General features: G+C 38.4%; 2 protein-coding genes and 1 long non-coding RNA gene across 6 annotated transcripts in view; 1 reads left to right on the forward strand and 2 right to left on the reverse strand.

Annotated features, from left to right (window-relative positions):
• The window catches only part of LOC137169916 (NACHT, LRR and PYD domains-containing protein 12-like), a 30,405-nt gene extending 26,080 nt beyond the window's left edge, over window positions 1-4,325 (reverse strand). For 3 of the 4 annotated variants that reach the window (XM_067573355.1, XM_067573370.1, XM_067573365.1), the window contains exons 1-4: window positions 4,094-4,325; window positions 3,595-3,753; window positions 2,906-3,007; window positions 17-237 (exon numbers count right to left, since the gene is read on the reverse strand). In XM_067573355.1, coding sequence (XP_067429456.1) covers window positions 17-237; window positions 2,906-3,007; window positions 3,595-3,722 — 451 coding nt within the window. In that variant the 5' untranslated portion in view covers window positions 3,723-3,753; window positions 4,094-4,325. The remainder of the gene's footprint in view (window positions 1-16; window positions 238-2,905; window positions 3,008-3,594; window positions 3,754-4,093) is intronic. The other variant, XM_067573346.1, reaches the window with a different exon arrangement.
• The window catches only part of LOC137169940 (uncharacterized), a 34,764-nt gene extending 27,248 nt beyond the window's left edge, over window positions 1-7,516 (forward strand). The window contains exons 2-3 of the long non-coding RNA XR_010924563.1: window positions 4,361-5,517; window positions 6,047-7,516. This is a non-coding gene — a long non-coding RNA (uncharacterized lncRNA). The remainder of the gene's footprint in view (window positions 1-4,360; window positions 5,518-6,046) is intronic.
• A 1,169-nt stretch (window positions 7,517-8,685) lies between these two features.
• LOC137169944 (protein-lysine 6-oxidase-like) lies at window positions 8,686-18,969 on the reverse strand. The gene is made up of 7 exons (XM_067573390.1): window positions 18,323-18,969; window positions 16,643-16,751; window positions 13,551-13,682; window positions 13,310-13,466; window positions 13,046-13,141; window positions 12,012-12,127; window positions 8,686-11,004 (listed from the first exon to the last, which is right to left on the reverse strand). The coding sequence occupies exons 1-7, from the start codon at window positions 18,870-18,872 to the stop codon at window positions 10,998-11,000; spliced, it is 1,167 nt and encodes a 388-aa protein (XP_067429491.1). The 5' UTR covers window positions 18,873-18,969; the 3' UTR covers window positions 8,686-10,997.
• Window positions 18,970-19,277: the final 308 nt, after the last annotated feature.

The following is a 19,277-nucleotide window of genomic DNA, read 5'->3' on the forward strand; positions in this document are numbered from 1 at the left end:
CAGCAGACAGTCTTACTTTGTAGAGTGCTGGCCTTCGGTCTAGGTCTTGTTCTGGATCTTTTTCCACACCGGGGACAGGAGGAGTCTCCTGATGAAGCAGCCTTTTCCCAGAATGGGGTCTTGCACCGTCTGCAGAACCAGTGTCGACACCTAGAGACTGGGTCCTTCTCAACATCCTGACAAAAAGAACAGCAGCACGGCCGCTCCTCCACAGGGACACCTTTCCCTTTCCTCTCTCTGTGGAGATGAAGACAGTCTTTATGACACATGACATTAGAGGTGGTCATCCTACAGCTCACAAGTTGCATGTAGCTCTTTCCCTACCAGCCTCTCTCACTCAAAACTCATCATATACGGATACTTAGCCAGGAGTCCTAGGCGTCACTTTTTAACGCACTGGGTACCCCTTTAGCATAATCTTTTAATGCGTAGGGTAGTCTGACAGACCTCTATAGAACTTCCACAATGTCTGAAATAGACACCATGAGACTGATGATGTAGATATAAGGTGACATATTAGGGGGAGGCGGATTGGGTGACTAGATTGATAGATTGCAAAAAGTGGACTTAGCTGCAGGAGACTGCTGTTCATTTTCCGTTTCCAACCAGGACTGTCACATTTCCAACCGTGGTGTTTACTGTTGCCATGATGACAAAGGTTGTGTAAATTTAAGGAAGCAGTTACTTTAACCCACACCACATTTCAAGTAATTTTAACGGAAACCATGACCTTTCCCTAACCAAGCGGATTTTGTGCCTAAACCTAACCAGACCTTAACCACAGCATTGCCACACCATAAAACATAATTATTTTTTAACAGTGATATTTAACAATTGGTGCAGGCATGAAAGATACATGAACTGTCCAGATACTGCATGTTAAAAATTGACACTAAAAATTGACACTTATGTACTGGGTTCCCCCAGTACATAAAAAAGTGATGCCAAAGGGTCATGACCAAGCTTCTGTATGTGATGAGTTGGGAGTGCGAACGTGTTGTCCCTACAGTCCAGACTAAGTATTTGGACAGTTACACATTTCTGTTCTTCAGGCTCTATGCTTCAGCACATTCAATATGACATAAATTAATGGATACTACAATTGCAAGAGTTCAAAAGTAATTGGACAGACACAACGAAGCGCCAGCAAAGGCCAAGAGGAAGATTGCAAGCTACTAAACATGAACATAAACAATGCAGGATTTAAAATACTGGCTTCAGATGTAATGCTTCATGAGGAGGGAAGTGGATTCAATACATTTTTTAGCATACAGGGATATACACAATGCATTTTGGTAGGTAAGTCAATGTAAACAAGACTTTTGTTTGTTAAAAAGAAAACTCCACAGGGCCTCTTTAAGTTACGTTGAGCCATTGAAGTCAAGAAAAATAAGCAGGAGGCAACTGAGCAAAACAGAAAAATTCCACTTGTGAAAAGTCTGGTGCTCTTTTGTCTTATGTTGTGGTGCTGAACAGAGACCTCTGGTAAAGTCTCTTCATAATGCATCTTTTCATTTGTGTTTCTCTCTGTCGCTGTTTCTGCTATATGTCTCTGCTTCTGTGTGACTCTGATAGAACAGTTGCACATATTTTACTTTTCCCAAACCTTAAATGTCAGACTCAGTATCCAGAAACCTCAGGACTTTCCAAAGATACTGCTTTTATGTGCATCAGTCATTTCTTTGAACAGTGTTTTTTCTCTTATATTCAAATGTTACACGGCATGAATTCAGCCTCAGCTAAGAATCAAACTTCTGCATGTCCGTCTGTTATAACACTGTGACTCAGTGCACACAAGACAGGTGTCAGTTTGTTAGAGCAGCTCCTGTGCTGAAATCTTTATTGCATATAATGTGTAATATCAGTTTAAATTTAGACAGATCACGGTATGAAGCTTTAGACACATGGGATCAATGAATAATTATCAGTCATGATGTCATTGGTTGCACTGATGGAACATCATTCCTATAATATTGGAGATGTTAATATTTCTAAGTCAGCAGGATTGTGGTGCAGCTGCAGAATGTAGTTTGAAAGTGAGTTTTTTTAAAATAGGGAGCACAGTCTTAACGTGTTTTAACAGCATTTCAGAGACAATGTTTAAATTTACATTTGTTGAAGCAGCTGAAAAAAAGCCACTGAATGATGTTGAGCTGAGATACAAATAGATGTATAAAAATTTAAAATATTCTGTATTTTAACCTTGACACCTTTTCAAGTATAAATCACCAAACACATTATTTCTTGATCAGACTGTGAGTTTACAGTCATGTCTCTGTGTCTTTTATCTACATGTTTTAAATCTTTCACTATATTTTTCATCTTCAGTTGCTGCTTCCTGTGTTTTGTCCGTCAGATTAAAGCTGAACAAATATATTTAAAATGTAATGTAACTGCAGCCTGATACACAGATTCCACTTTATCATCATTAAGGAAATGTAAGTCTGGTAAATGATGAATTAATGGGCAACACTGAATAAAACTTTATTGTCTTAACTTATTGACACTTTTCCTGCTCTGACATAGGTTCTTTTTTAAAAAGATAAATGTGCAGTGTATACACACACATGCATTAATATCTCTACGTCCAATGGATTAAAATGGAGACTCTGCCTTTTATTTACCTGTTGCCATAGTGACTTGTTGTACTGATGATGGTTTTTTTCATTCATCACACACGCGCTTAACTTGGAGTGAACATACTCAGAGTTGATTGAACAAACTCTGATAAGCTGTTCTGAGATTGAAAACTCTGAGTTTCCCACCTTAGGGTTCATCAACTCAGAGTTCAGGGTTAGACTCAGAGTTTGCTGAATCTGCTTTCTGAAACAGGCCCCAGAACCTTTGTTTCACAAAACAGTCTCACTGCATCATCTTCACGTCAGTCTACAGTAGAAGCTCTTACTTTGTGTCTGAGGGTCCAGGTTCATTACTGAAGCATGGAGGATCTTCTTTTGACCGGTCACTCTTAATAGACAGACTGGATACTGAAGAATCTGCTGTCTGTCTGTAGAAACAATCATTGTTTTACACATATCATTAGTTCTTGTAAAAAGCAGATGTAACATGAAACATGGCACATGATCATGATTTGAGTATGACAACAAATAGGTATGTTCATATCTCCATCTGCATGTTCTAAGCATTTTAGCTACAGCTGCAAAGTGAATATATTTGAATGAAGAGTTTTTAACATCTACATGTTTGAGAACACAAAGTCTGACATGTGGAGCGTGAAAATGCCGAATGACAAAAAATATTTCTATGTAATAGTTTATTTACTAACAGTTAAATTAAAGACACTGTTGACTGATTATGGGCTGTCAGATTAATTTGTGCATGTCTAAAGCAAACTGGTCTTGAAATATTGGTTGAAGCAACTGATAAACATATCAGGACAGTAATTAAGAACTCTTTCCACACAAAATTTAAGTAATAAACGAAGAAATAATGCAGTCAATGCTCAACCAACTAAAAGATCTGTACTGAATTTTTAAAAACTCTGAGTTATAAAGCGAATAGTGTTGTGCTGTAGGTTATGAAATAAAGACTGAATCATCTTCAGGTGAGTTTATGGTAGAAACAGTCTCTTACTTTGTGTCTGAGGGTCCAGGTTCATTACTGAAGTCTGGAGGATCATAGTTAGACAAGTCACTCTTCATAGACAGATAGCCAGATGTTGCAGACTCTGCTTTGTCCTTCTCTTCCTCCGAATCACTCATCTTCTGGAGTCTGACAGGTAAACCAGTAACACTGGAGACACACACACATACACAGTATTATAATCCCAGTCCAACCTCTCAAATTAGTAGCTTCTTATTAGTTTACATTCTAGCCATTACAAAAACAAACTTTTTAAATCCATCAAATAGACTTCAGATAAACATCTGTGTTGTTCTTAACTGTGGCTTCCCTCTATTTTTACCGCACCAGTGTGCTACACTACATTGCTGTGAGGACACAGAAACCAGGAAAAGTAAAAGTAAACAACATTTGAAGACGTCAGCACTTGTGATTTCATATTGCATGGGTATTTTCAGCAGATTGATCGGTTATGACAGTAATCATTTGTAGCCTTAATATTAACACTCACCCTTCCTTGGACTTGCTGTTTCCCTCCTTCCGCTGTGTTGACTTCAAAATGGAGTCTGAATAGATTGAATAATTTCACCTATCAGTGTCCCTCCCTTTTCCCTCCTCCCCCTTCTTCGTTGCAACTCGTGTGTCTGTTTCTCTGACGTGAGAGATAGAAAATGTTGAATGACAAGACAAATGTCAATGTCAACATAACTCAACTGTAAGATTTTGAGAGAGTGCAACTTTGCATGGATTCGCAGAGTATTCAGAGTATTGTGTGGAGGTGTGGTGTGTTTATTTGTAACCGCCGTGAAACAATTGGAAAATAACGTTTTATTCCTCTCATTCACAGGCTTCCGCGCTACTACTGCTCGCTCTCTTCATTCACGCTCTAGCTCGCTCGACCACCGCTCCTCTCTCTCTCTCTCTCTCTCTCTCTCTCTCTCTCTCTCTCTCTCTCTCTCTCTCTCTCTCTCTCTCACTCTCTCCCTCTCTCTCTCGTCTTTTTCAGGAAGCCGACAACAAAGTCTAACTTTACTTCTAACGCTGTGAAACCATTGAAACTCAGAGAAATTTCCTCTCCTCTTCCTAGTGACGTCTAGTCCTCGGTCCTCCTTCGTGGCAGGATTGTACAGCTCTGTACTCTGGCCTCCACAGCGTGACATTAGGTTTCGTTTCTCCGAAAGTTGATTTTAGTTCATCTTTCTCGCCACATGGGGCTCTACACCAGCAGCCACGCGTTGAGGCGCGCCGCCGCACGGTTGAACGGAAGTGTGTGGGAGTGATTATGCCCCAGAACTTAACCGCTGTGAAACAATCGGAAAATAACGTTTTATTGATCTTATTCACAGGCTTTCTCAGTAACACTGCTCCCTCTCTTCATTCACTCTCTAGCTCGCTCGACCACAGCTGCTTTCTCTCTCTCTCATCTTTTTTAAAAGGAGTCGGGAAGCCGACAGCAAAGTCTAACTGTACTAAAACGTCATCAAACGAAAAGCAGTGTCCCTCCCTCCTCCTAACGTCTTTGCCGTCCTTCATGGCAGGGTTGTAGAGTAGTAGGGCTGCAACTAATGATAATTTTCATTATCAATTAATCTAGAGCAACTATTAAATAAATCGGCAACTATTTAGATAATTGATTAATTGTTTTGAGCCATTTTTAAAGAAAAAACAAATGTCCAAATTGTCTGCTTCCAGCCTCTCGAATGTCAATATTTACTAGTCTCTTTAGTCCTCTGTGACAGTAATTATTGTGGACGTCATCTTGTACTTTGGGAAACAGTGATCTTATGGGCCTGATTTATGGACCAAACAACTAATAAATTAATTGAGAAAATACTTGACAGATTGATTGATAATGAAAATAATCCTTAGCTGCAGCCCTAAATTAATCTGCTGATTATTTTCTTGATTAATCATCTAGGAAATGTCAGAAAATAGGTAAAAATGAGCGTTATAATTTCTTAGAGCTCATGGTGACATCTTCAAATGTCTTGTTTTGTCTGATCAACAGTCAAAAATCCAAAGATTTAGTTTCATGTATGACAAAGAAAAGCATTAAATCATCACATTTGAGAAGCTTCAACAAGGAAATCTTTCTGCTTTAATAAAAAATCACTTAAATTATTTTTCAATCATCACAATAGTTGATTAATTGTTAATAGTTAAGATTAATATTAATAATATTGATTAAGATTAATAGTTGAGAGTCACTGCTCATTTATTTTTGTCAAATGTTATATCTAGGCTTAAATGTATTTTCCGACACTCATTTTAGGGGCTGCAGCTGTTTTATTCCCTCCATATTCCAACAGGACCTTCTTTGTTTTTTTAGAATCAATCAGAAAAACACTTGAATGCATGAATATAATTATAATACATAAGAGGTACAGACAGGGATATGACTTTTTAAAAGTAATTCATTTGCACTGATGCTCAAAATAATTCAATAAATCTTCTGTTCTCTCAGTATCTCAGCGAGAGCCTGCAAAGGAAAACCAGACAGAATCATCAGAGCGGACTGAACCGACACCACCAACCGCTGTCTCCCCCCTGAGGACCAGGATCGGTCAGGCTCGGAGGCAGGCTGAGCAGGACGTCTCCAGCTCTCAGCGTGCCAGGTTCAACATGCTGCACTGAGAGCTGGTGGTTCTGCAATGGAGTGTCGGTAGGATGGAAAATCGAACTCTTCCTCTGTTGTGGTCCATCAGCAAGAGTCTGGAGCACATTGCAGACACATTGAATTGGATTGGATCCAAGCCTTGGGCACAGATGGACTGTCCAACAGTGGATTACTGAACAACACAGACATTTAAAAAAACTCTTGTCTGTTTGTGTCCTGCTGTTGCCTGAAAACTGAACATTAACATCAGTATTTGTGTTCATGCTGGAGAGGAAGAGACTGTGTCAATCTTTTCCTCAGCATATCCGCACTGACACTCCTCTCCACATACAAAACACCACAGAACACTAGATAAAATGTTACAGAAAACCTGTGATACATCCTATATTTTATGAACACTTTACTTATTTTCACATATGTTTACTTACACTTAAAGGTCCATTTGGAAGTTTACAAGTTTACTGTTACTCAGTGTTTATCCATCCACCTGTTTTTATTTGCATTTGTGCTTTAAAGAAAACCTGAGTGAAAACACAGAACATTCAAAAAAATCTTGAAATATCACAAAAGGTGTTTGTTGTTACCTGAGTTGTAAAGGTAGTTGTGTGGATAAAAAGCAAATGTAAAAAGACTTGGTGAATAAATGATGATGTACATGAATCATGTGACTTAAACGTCACTGAAGAGCTGAAAACATCAGATGTGTGTGGAGCGATGAGGAGACTGTAACCTTCCTCAGATGAATACATGAACAAACAGAAATGTCATATTTTCATCATGTTTTCCACATGGTTTTCCATTGTTTAAACTTTGACTTCTGCTCTTTTAATGATGTCATCTCGTTGTGTTCTCTTCTTCTGTAATGGTTTAATGGCACCGACTGGAGAATTAACGTCACCAACTGTTTATCTGCTAATATTCACACAACAGCAGTGGATGGAAACAAGCATTAATTTGAATATTGGAAATTCATTTAAAATTTGAATTAACTTATATGGAAACTTGGCTGCTGTGGGACACGTTCATCTGCGGCCAATTTACCTCAGATGTCCTGATTACCCGATCAGGCTTCATCTTGTCTTCATCATGTCCACTGGAAACATTTCAGAAGCTCTGTCTCTCTTCGTCAGAAGACACATTTCTGATATATTTGTTTTCCTGACATTTTTCATGTGTTACAAACAATGGACGAGCCTACATGTTTGTTTAGCTGTAGTAACAGATGCTTTGTACCGCCACACTTCTTGTAGATGTTTATTTCTTATAAAGTGTATGTCCACCTTAAGCTCTAAGCTTGGTCTGTACAGTGACCTACATGCAGGATAATAATAAAAACATTACTTTTGTTTAACTCATCTTTCTGTTTCTTCCTGCATGGTAAACTAATAGATACACTGTAGTTTAAGGAACAACTTTACATTTTAGACTCTTAGTCAGACAAAACAAGACATTTCAAGACATTTCACAAGAAATTGTGAATGGCATTTTTTTTAACCACTTAACACATTAATATACTAATCGAGAAAATAATTGATAATGAAAATAATTGTTAGTTGCAGCCCTACGTGCCAGCCAGTTATAATATCTGTTGTGTGACTTGTGCTGTTGCCAGCATAGCATGTATTTTTCAAAGCGGTAAATGTGCTATTCTTAATCGTTATATCCACCAGCCCAAAACAACTTGTTTTTTCAGCTGGACAGTCAGAGACCAGCATTCAGAGATATTTTGGTGATAAAATCAACCTGTAACTACATATAATATGCAATATATAATATTTCTGGTGTGGATTCCTGGTGTTTCCACTATACAAATTAAAAAATGTGGAAAAGAGCAAACATGATTAATATTGTTGGATCTGTGAGGTGCACGGCTGGTTATTAGCAATAATTATTAATTATCAGAGATAATTATTAACATTAATAAATCATTAATATGAATTAATAAAAGCGGGGCACCACCTGGAAAACGGGACCTATAACCAGACAATAAGGTAGTCTTGTGTGGGTGGCAAGATGGCAGATGTGATCTGGTGTGATGATGTCGCACGAGGGTTTAGATGGCGGACATGACTATGGGAGGAAGTCACGTCATGCGAGGACCAAATGGCGGATGTGACCATGGTGCTTTGGTTAGACAATAGCAAGATGGCGCCACCTGGAGGTTGGCGTGTCTGTACTCACCCAATTCAATGTATCAAATACATATGTCTGATGGTGGTGTTGGTGCATCTCTGCCAATGAAAGATGAGAGTCTGGGGCTTCCCACAGAGTTCACACCAAGGTGCGAACTGAGCAGAGCATGCTGGGAGATGGAGTCTGTTTTGGACTCCCTTTGTTTGACTTGGTGCCCTTCCTTGTTACAAGGCTTTGTGACTGCATGCAGGCCTGCCTTTGTCTCATGCACATGGAATATGAGGCCCAGCAATATAAACATTCACATGATGACACAGTTCACATTCAAGCAAACTTTATTAGTGTGATATGAAGCAGTGAAGCAGGTTGATAACATGAGCTCGCCTATACAGCTCTGCAGGTATGTATGGTTACAGAAGGTCAAGTACACACACTGTGTTCTTTGCACACACACTCTATACAACAAAAACACACAGCAGCTAGTTAATCTGACTATCAACAGGATTTCCACCATCAGCTCGTTCTGTGTTTGTCTGGTTTAATTGATTCAGTTTGGGTGAAATGAGTGAAATCACATTCAGCACCAGAAATCAAAGATCTACTCTACAGCACCAACAGGACCATGAGGCACCGTTAAAATGAAACCTGACAGCAAGTTTAAAGTTACCACAAGGAACTTTCATCTTGTTGTGATTTTAGCGGCCCCTGTGGACAAAAGCGGTAGTGTTTTCCCAAAATGAGACTGCATTTCCCATGAGCACCACCGCCTCGTGCAGTAATATCTTGGCTAGCGTGTGCATTTGTTTTGGAAGTGAGTGAAAGACAAATGCTACTTATTTTTAATACTATTTGTCTTTTTTAAACACAGCTGTTTGCAGGATGCATAGCAATGAGATAATGTATCTATTTGTGGTTATGTAAGATTAATAATTGTAATATGATGATGGCGAAGCAAATTAACTTTGTTTTAAAACAGTTCATACAGCGAGGTTACATGTAAGGCTGCATTCAAACCAAATCCGACAATGTGGCACCTTCTAATACGGTTGTGCGGAGGTGTGGGCGTGTTTATATGTGCTTTAAAATGTAACCACCATGAAACAATCAGAAAATAACCTTTTATTTCTCAGATGCACTCCTTTGTTCTCGAAACACAGCCGCTCACTCTCTTCACTCACTTTCTAGCTCTTTTGACCACCGCTGCTCTCTCTCTCTCAATCGTGCTCTCAGCTCACTCATGCTCTCTCTCTCTTTTTCTCTCATCATTTTTAGCTGTCTAAATTTACTTTTAACGTTATCAAACAAAGAGATTGTCCTCCTCCTGTCCTCCCCTCATCCTAGTAACGTCTTTGTCCTTTCTCATGCTACAATGCTACATGTAATGTAAACACAGGCTCTTCCGGTCTGCTTGCCGTAAATCGTTTCGTCTGATTTTGCGGAGAATCTGACCCAGTGGCAGACATTTAGAATAACTCTATAGAAATATATCTTCTTGCTGATGGTCTCGTTTGATTATGTAGTTCATACAGAGGCAGCATGAGACTGTTTCATAACCAGTTAAAAGTTCCTTGTGGTAACTTCTAAACAAACATTTACTCTGAGAATTCACAGGATTTTTTAAAGTTTAAAACATTTAATTATCCTTAAGTTATATCATACGTTAAGGGACGTCTACAGAAGCCAGGGAGAACATGCACGTAAGAAATCACAAAATTATTATTTTGTGATCAGTCTTTGAAAATGAAAAACATCAGAAAATAAAAAGTAAACTGTTTTCTCAAGATATGTTCTCTACATCTTGAGATAATAAAAGGGGTTTCTTGGTGTCTTTAACTGTTGTTTTGTGATCTAAAGACAACAAGCTTGTTATGTCAAGGTCATAAAACAAGTACAGCCCTACGATATGAAAATTAGGGCTGCAAATAATAATTATTGATGATGGATGAATCGTTTGGCTGTAAAATATGAAAGATGGCTGCTATTATTTCCTAGAACTCAAAATTCTTCAAAGATAATCAATTAACTGTCATATATGACAGAGAAGAAGCAAATCCTCACATTTGTGAGGCTGAAATTAGAAAATACTTGTCATTTTTGAAAAGCGACAGAAAAGATGAAACTATTATCAACATAGTTGCTGATTAATTTTGTATCGATCGACTAATTTGTCGACTAATCGTTGCAGTTCCAGTGTAATTATTTCTCATATTTGTTTTTGTGTTGGATGTAAAAACTAAATCTGCAAAGAAAGGAAGTAACCAGTAACTCCAGCTGTCAGATAAATGTAGGAGAATAAAAAGTACAAATTCTGCCAAAATGGAAAAACTCAAGTAAAGAACCAGAACCTGCAACTCTACAGAAGTCCAGGTGTTAGTTTCCTCCTTTTGTGCATAAAAAACCCATTTTACTTCCATTACAAACTGATCACCTGCCACAGTCGTTAAAATAAAATGTTATTGAGTAATCTTGTTCTAGTGATCAGTTCATGCTTCGACTGAAAAAAAACATTTCAAATGTTTTTTTTACAACAGTTTGAATAATCAGTTTTTGCTTTAATCTGGTTAAAATTGAACTATTAATGTCACATGTAACATAAAGCTTCACTGCTCTGTAGCTTCACCCGTTTCCTCTGTTTGCGTTTCCATCTCATGTTGCAGAATCAATCTCAGTAGCTGCAAGAAACAAACAAAAAAAATCAACCAAGTATTGATCATTAAAGATTGACAGATAATGTTTGGTCCTGTTATCTGTTTTTTGTCTTATTAAGGGGAACCACGTGTTTTAAGAAGTTGCAGATATTCTTCTCACTGTGTTCCAGGTGAATATTTACAGCTGTTTTCTGAGTTGCAGACATCTGAATGTGTTACATCAGTGTGATATAAAATAGACAGTGAATGGATCTTTGACTTGTAGGATTTCTGTAGGAATAATTTTGGCCCCCATATACTGTCAACAGAATAGCTGATGCTTTAAGTCCCAGCAGAATCACAGACTGAAGGGTTTGTTTCACCTGTATCATGCTTTTGGAAAGAGCTGCACAAATTCAAAAACTTCTCGCTGACATTTCATTTGTGTGAAGCCTTAAAAATACACAAGTGCTGTTTTACTTTAAGCATTAATGTGAAAGGGTTGAAACTTTAAACATTCAAGTGAGAACTTGTCATTAAATTTGACTAAAACTATTTCTTTATATAATGTGAAGTGAAAACAGAGATGATCTGTTTACTGTGACAGCAGCGAGCTACAACTGAGTGAAATGAGAGATTGGTGCAAACACAGATTATATTTGTCCTCCTCACATTCAGTTATATACACAAGAGCAAAGCATGATTTAAAAATGTATAAATTAACAATAAATCACATCTTTCTTGTACAGGTTCTGAGTCCAAAAAATGTGCAGATAATTCCTGCTTCCCAAAGACTTCCAACACAGTATGAAAACTATTTTTCTTTATTGCACAAAAAGTATTCAAGCCCATAATGGCTCTTCATTTGGTACAGAGATACGAGTCCTTGGGAAGCAAAAAAAAAAAAATTAAAATCTTGAATCTATAATGTGAACCTGAACTGACTGAAATAAACAAGGTAAATAAGGAGACTTCTCTCTGTCTTTGGAAAAGAGGAAACCTGCGCAGTAAAGATCAAATAAAGCACAACATCTGTAAAATAAGTTTCTTACGATGTCATGGTGCATCCAGAGACATGAGCGGCAGTGCCGGTGTACTGGACATCACAGCGAACAACGTTGTTGTTGAAGTTCGACTCTGGAACCTGCTGCCTCGGGTTCACTGTCACCTGCCAGGAAAACACAACAGTCATCCCTGTATTAGGTAACTTCTCCTGAAGCAGAAGTTTAAAAGATAAGGCTGGTGTTAATCTCTCCTTTTCTTACTGTTAACAAATCCATCGTCTGTGGCTCTCAGCTCAAAGCCCATTGATTCTTACTGAAGATGTAAAGCAGCGTATAACTCATGTTCGATGCTCTAGTGAGTATTTCTAGTAAATAATAAGACTGTCTTCCCAAGAAAAACATCAAAATCAGTCATTTCAGCAAGTTCCCCAAAACATGTCTAATTTCTATTGACAGCTCCCCCTAGAGGCCATTCATTTTTAATTTTCTGTCAATTGACTAATTTGTCAACTAATCATTGCAGCTCTAAAGAAAATCCTCTTAACTCCATCCTCTTTTGCGTTTGGCCATGTGCGTAGTTTAGAGCTGCAACTAATGATTATTTTCATTATCGATTCATCTGTCGATTGTTTTCTCGATTAATTGATTAGTTGTTTGGTCCATAAAATGTTAGAAAATGATGAAAAATGTCGATCGCTATTTTCTCAGAGTTTCGAATAGATTGGCTCCACACCTGTGTGGAGTCAGGTGATGTCTATATGTGGACCTTCTTGGTCACATGTTGAATGTTACCTGATGAAGATGTCGAAATATCATAATTGTCTTTAATAAAGTGACTTTTTGGAGCATCTGTTCTATTGACCACCTGGTTATTATGGTACCCAAGACTACAAATGTCTCCTAACCTTAGCAAAGTAGTAATTCTAACCCAAACCATGATCTTTTTATTGAATTTGATGATAAAGGCGTCAGATCTGAAAATGCTTCTATGTGTCATTCTGGGGGGCATGGACCAACCACATATCTTCTAATTTAATTTGGAAAGCAATTTTTTTCCAGAAGTGTCTCTGTAGCTGTCAGACCTTGAGGATGTATTTTCCAGGAGAGACGTCAGTGATGTCGATCCACTGACAGTCAATGTCAGCGTTGTAGGTGTCATAGCAACCTGGACTCAAACCCTGAACACATACACACAAGAAAAAACAGCTAATACACTCCAGAATACAGAATGTATCACCAAATCAATGTTCAGATGCTTATTTTTCATCATTATCATTATTAAAGATTATTTTAAAAAAAGAAAATAATTCTGGCATAAGCAGGTAAGTGTTTGTGTGCGTGTGTACCTGGGTATGTGAGGTGCAGGCGAAGCGGCGGTAGTATCCTGGGTCGCAGGAAGTGTCCTCCAGACAGAAGCTGGCCTTATGACCCTCAGCCACCGGCCTCTGAGACTGGACGTCCAGCAGCTCGTACAGGCTGAACTCATCCATGCTGTGGAAGTGACTGAACAGCAACAACAACATAACCAAGGAGGAAAGCAATGACACTGATATGAGTGCTAACTTATAGCCTCTACTAGCTACCTACTTGTGACAGCTGTGCCACTCCCAGGCATATCGAGGTTTGCTGGGCAGGAAGTCGGCTGTTCCCTGGTTCTTCACCCTCTGAGGAAACCTCAACAAAACCCTGGTGTCATAATCCTGAGCATAACTAGCGGAACTGGAGGAAACAAGAGGAGAGGAGGGTTTGTAGTTTAAATTTTAGTTGACACATTTATTCTAAGCCAATTTGAACATTTTTAAGACTTTAAATGAACCTGGACTTGAATGTAATGAAATTAAAAAGCAAAAATCAAGAATAAACATATCTAAGGAAACTTCTGTGAGTGTCAGTGGTCTGTGGATGGAACACATTTTTGCTTTTAAACACAATAACAGACAGATTAAACTTGTCATTCATGCCTATCATTAATGAAGTTCTTTTTAAAATAATCACTTTTCTCTATGGGGTCTGGAGTGTGCCAACAGAATAAAAAAGTGTTGGCTCACATCAACAACACATCCTCATACAAAAACGACAGAATAGGTCTATTTCCAAAGACTCCCAAAATGAACTACATGAGTGTTTTCAGAGGACAGATGGGGACCAGAACAACTGTTTTATATTATATAATATTATATGATGATGTTTTATGGTCTGACAACGCTGTGGTTAAAGTCTGGTTAGGTTTAGTAACAAAAACCAAATCACTTGGTTAGGGTTAGGGAAAGATCATAGTTTGGACAGCCAAGCAGCTGCGACTCATGGTGTATTTCGAGGAGAAAGACACTTGATTGGAAGCAGGGGGCGAACAGTGGTCTTCTGCAGCAAAGGCAACTTTCTGCCATCTTGCTAACTATCTAGCTATCACCCCTACCCGCCTCCTTCTGATAAGGAAGTCACTTTAAATTGACATCCCCTGAACAGCGTCACTGCATTGGGTCATAATTACAACAGTTGCTAGATGATGTAAATGTAACCATAAGTCATTTTTGCCGACCTGAATTTAAGACCTTTACTGATGTTTTTCTTTGAGGACAGGCTGGTTTAATTATAGTATATGAATAAACTGATGATTCTAAAAATGCTTAATTAATCAATCAATTTATTAATTTAATTTGTATTATTACTGGACTATAATTAAACACTTTGAAAGTTTATAATTATTCTGTTGGTTTGCTGCTAATTTCACAAATATATTGAAGTGATTTCAAGAAAAGAGAAAAAAAAATGCCAACCTCAGTTTAATTTATTTACTTAGGACAACACTCACTAATCAACATTTTTGTAAATGTGTCTCTCAACTGCAGTCCTTTTGCAAGATGTGAAAACAATGAAGTGATGGTTAAAAATTACAGATAGAAGACTACAAGATGCTATAAAGACATTAACAGCAATAAAACAAGCATTCTCAAGATAGTGCACGATACATACAGAGAAACAGGAAATCGCAAAACATTACAACAATAATACAGCAACAATATCCACTATTTGGTGCATGTAGTCATGCAAGCAACATAGCGCAACAAAATACAGCTAAGCAATACTGATTAGGGCTGCAACTAATGTTTTTCTATTCTCAATTAATAGATTATTCGTTTGGTCTATCAAATGTCTTGTTTTTTCCCAACCAACAGTCCACAACCCAAAGATATTCAGTTTACTGAATATTGATAGTATTATTATCAAAATATTACTATTCTAGAAGTTGGAATCATTAAATTTTTGTATTTTTCTCCCCAGAATGACTCAAAACAATTACATGGATTATGAAAATATTGGTGATAAATTGATAAATCGACTAACTGTTGCAGCTCCAACACTGATTATAGACATGCAGAGCAATACTTAGACATAATCATAATGTTGATCTTGATAAAAGTTAGTTTTTATGGAGAGTATCAAGCTACCATATCAGTGATATGTTTATATATTGTAAAATCTCTTTGGGTCACCATGAAAGAGAGGACAACAGGATGCTAATTGTTGAGGATATTGTGCTAAAGTTTAAATTAGCTGTTCATATTTCTATTGATATTCTGACTGTGACTCTTTACTAATCAGGCAAAGTGAGAATTGAGTGTCAGTTGGTTTAAAGGATGGTTCACAATCACCTGAAATTTTTCAAGTGTGTCTAAAACAACAGTCAGGTGTCCATATGAACAGTGAGAGAGGTTTCCCTCGCTGTAATCATTCCTCCTGTTCATACTGGCTATTAAAAGATCCTTCAAATGTGCATTCAAAGTAAGTGATGGGGGCCAAAATCCACAGTGTGTCCACACAGTCATTTAGTGCAAAAATGCATTAAAAGTTGATGTGAAGCTTATATGAGGTTTCAGCAGTCTGAGTTAGTCATATCAGAGGGAAGGAGAGGACAGAAGGAGGACTGTGGATTTTGGCCCCCATCACTTACATAGTGAGTAGGGCTGTGCGATATGATGATAGATATCGTGCAACGAGAGAAAAATGTCTATCGTTTCATTTTTGCTCGATCATTGTGATGCAAAGTACACTTTTTAAGGCAATATTTGTCATCATTTGGAGTCTGTCCATCTTTTGTGCGGATCACATTAATAAATTACTCTTCTTGGCTTTTTACTTGCAAAGCTTTTTATTAACAACTTCTTATTTATTGGATTAAAATGTGCTATATTGGGATAGGTATCGTTATTGGGATATGAGATTTTGGTCTTATTTCCCAGCCCTAATTGTAAGTGCATTATGAAGGGATCTTCTAATGGTCAGTATGAACAGATGGAATGATTACAGCAAAAAAAACAGGTTTCAGTGTTCACTGAGTCACCTGACTGTTGTTTTAAGACACACTTGAAAATTTGTGAACCTGTCCTTTAATCACAAATGTATAATTTGAATATGCATCTAAAAACTAAAGCACATTATCAGATGAAGGGTCCTGCATTGTTACCTGTTGTCTCTGCAAAGAAGCTTCTGTTCTGATTGTCAGCCATACTGGAGGGAACTGAAGTTACAGCTGAGTGGTTGATTTTAGACTAGTTCAGCCTCTTTATAGAAGTATGTAATTAGTAGAACAGGAATTAGGGTTGTTAGGAGACATAGTCAACAGTGTTCCTCCCTCTGACATTAGGAAAACACCAGCAGTGGTCTGTGTGTTGTCTTACGAGGTGAGGCAGTTCTCCTCTGCAGCACAGCGCAGGTTGTACATGGGAAGTCTCTGAACGTAGGTGGCGATCTGGATGTAGTATGGATCAGGAACCAGATCAGGAAGACCTGCAATCAGGACAAAGACACAGAACAGTCAGATTATAGCGACAGTAGTGTGAAGCTTCAGTGATTCCGGGTGGAAAAAGTTCTCTTCACTCCTTATTTAATCCTGTCCTGGAGAAAAGGAGTCTGACTTCCTTAAACCACTAACCATAACTCATAACAGATTCATGGTGTCATGAAAATGACAGGCTCTGTTGTTTCTTGGATTATAGATTATGAATATGGACTACTGCCCAGTGCTAAATGGCAAATGCTAGCATACTAACACGCTTAACCAACACGGTAAACATGGTAACCATTACACCTGCTAAACATTAACAGGCTAGCATTATCATTGTGCGAGCTGCTAACATGACAGTAGCATGTGAGAACGGATTCAGACCTGCTAAGATGAAGCAAAAGAATGACAGGCATATCTGTGAACAGTCTGTGGAGCCTCTTTAATCTTCTGAATGAAAACTAGTGACATGTATGATCCCTCATAAGGACAGTTAGTTTTGTTTTAGTAGGACGGATGACAGGTGAAGGCTGTACTCAATCATTTCTTTGCTTGGAGTATAATGAGACTTTGTTGTAAACCCCAGCTATAAGAGCTTATTTTTTTCTTGTGTACTATAAATTTATTGGGCATTATGCCCTGAGTTTAACCTTGCAGGCAGATGTCATTATAAATATCTGTCCATCATTATGACATCACAGGGTTGGGGGTGTGATTCCTAGCTTTACCGTAGCTCATTCAGTGCTCACTATGACACCCTGCAAGGATGACATATGATATATGCCGTGAGATTAAATTTGGTGGAATTCCCCTTTAAACATAAGTCCTCACAGCAGATTACAACAGTACAGTACTTACAGATTCATTTCAAATTTGCCAATTTTATTTCTTCACCTTTTCAAAGGATCAAAAAATGAAATATCAACCTACAAATCTATATGAAATAAAAAAGGCAGCATTGGCTTTAAGACAGGCATCCATAAACTGAAAGATCAGTCCTCCTTTTCACATAAACATATGAGAGGGAGAACATATACTGACACTTACATTCTATACTAATGAGCCTATAAAAACTGGCATTTAGACACCAGACTTTCATGACCTTTCACAGTTTAATGAAGGATAAACTATAAACTCAGTTTGAACCAACATGAACGTTTTACTGAATATTTACAGTATATAGATAATAATTAAGGGTTAAAATAACAGTTTAGGATATATTGGTGATGGTGGCTGTTTTGCCCAATATGATGATGACTATGGGGTTATATTAAGTTTAAAGATGAAACACAACATGAGGGTCAAAGAAAACTTAAATGAAGCAAAACAACACATGCAGTGGTGGAAAGTAACGGAGTACATTTACTCAAGTATTGTACTTCACTACAACTTTGAGATTCTTATATTTTACTTGAGTATTTCAATTTAAGGCTACTTATATTTCAACTCGACTACAATTCAGAAAGAAATGTTGTGCTTTTTATTTCATTACATGTATTTCACAGCTAATTTAGTTATGAATACTTCTTCCAGAGAGAAATATAAGAGTAAAAGGGCCAGTCAGTCTGTTTCCTACCGTGCTGGTGGTAGCTGGTCCCGTATCCGTGCCGGGGCTGGGCCCGGGGTCTGGGTCTGTAGTACGAGTTGTAGTAGTTATAATAGGGGTAATAATTAGAAGCCTTGTACGGGTTGTACGGATCGTCTCCGACCATCATGTCTTCCCGTCTGACCGGGGCAGTGTCTCCATCACTGTTTGGCGGTGGCGTCTGCTGCCGCTGCTGCCGCTGCTGCTGACGCGCCATGGCGCGTAATTGCGCAGCGCTGCTGGCTGCGGGGACCCGCGGGGAGCCCCGGGACGCTGAGGAGACGGTGTCATTAGAGCTGCTCAGGACGACCACAGTGCTGTTGCGGCGTGTTGACCCGGTCTGCCTCCTGCTGGACGGCCGGTACTGAGGACCGCGGCTCAGGATGCTGAAAACCTGCCCGTTATGTTGCCATGTCAACCCCCGCTGGAGCCCGTCATCATCAGCAGCTGCCTCCTGAGCGCGAGTTCCGTCCAGAAAACTACAGAGGAAACATATATGTGCAAAAGACAGGAACAAGGCGTCAGTGGAGAGTTCCTTCATGATAAAAATAAATTATTCTGTTTGAAAAAGAAACGATTTTCTTCTTCTCCTCCACACACGCAGCTGCTGATCTGAAGAGTTTCTGTCAAGTGATGAAGCTCAGCTGCTGCTACTGTAAAGAAAGAGAGGAGGAGGAGTTAGAAGTTTTATAACATGTACAAACTAGAAAATGAGTCAAGGTTACACCAAATGCCCATCCTCATATGATGTAACTTGAATCAGAGTCAACAACTCTCAGCCTTAGAGATTGAAATTTTAAGAGCTGCAATCAGTAAAGTCTATTTGTCATCTCAGAGAAAATTTTATCTAAACTATAAGAGTAAATACACTACATGGTAAAAAATGTGGATCTGAACTGTTCACGTACTATTGACCGGTGAGTATCTATAGTCTATAAAAGCCAGT

This window comes from Thunnus thynnus, chromosome 2 (genome assembly GCF_963924715.1).
Source record: "Thunnus thynnus chromosome 2, fThuThy2.1, whole genome shotgun sequence".
NCBI lineage: Eukaryota > Metazoa > Chordata > Actinopteri > Scombriformes > Scombridae > Thunnus > Thunnus thynnus.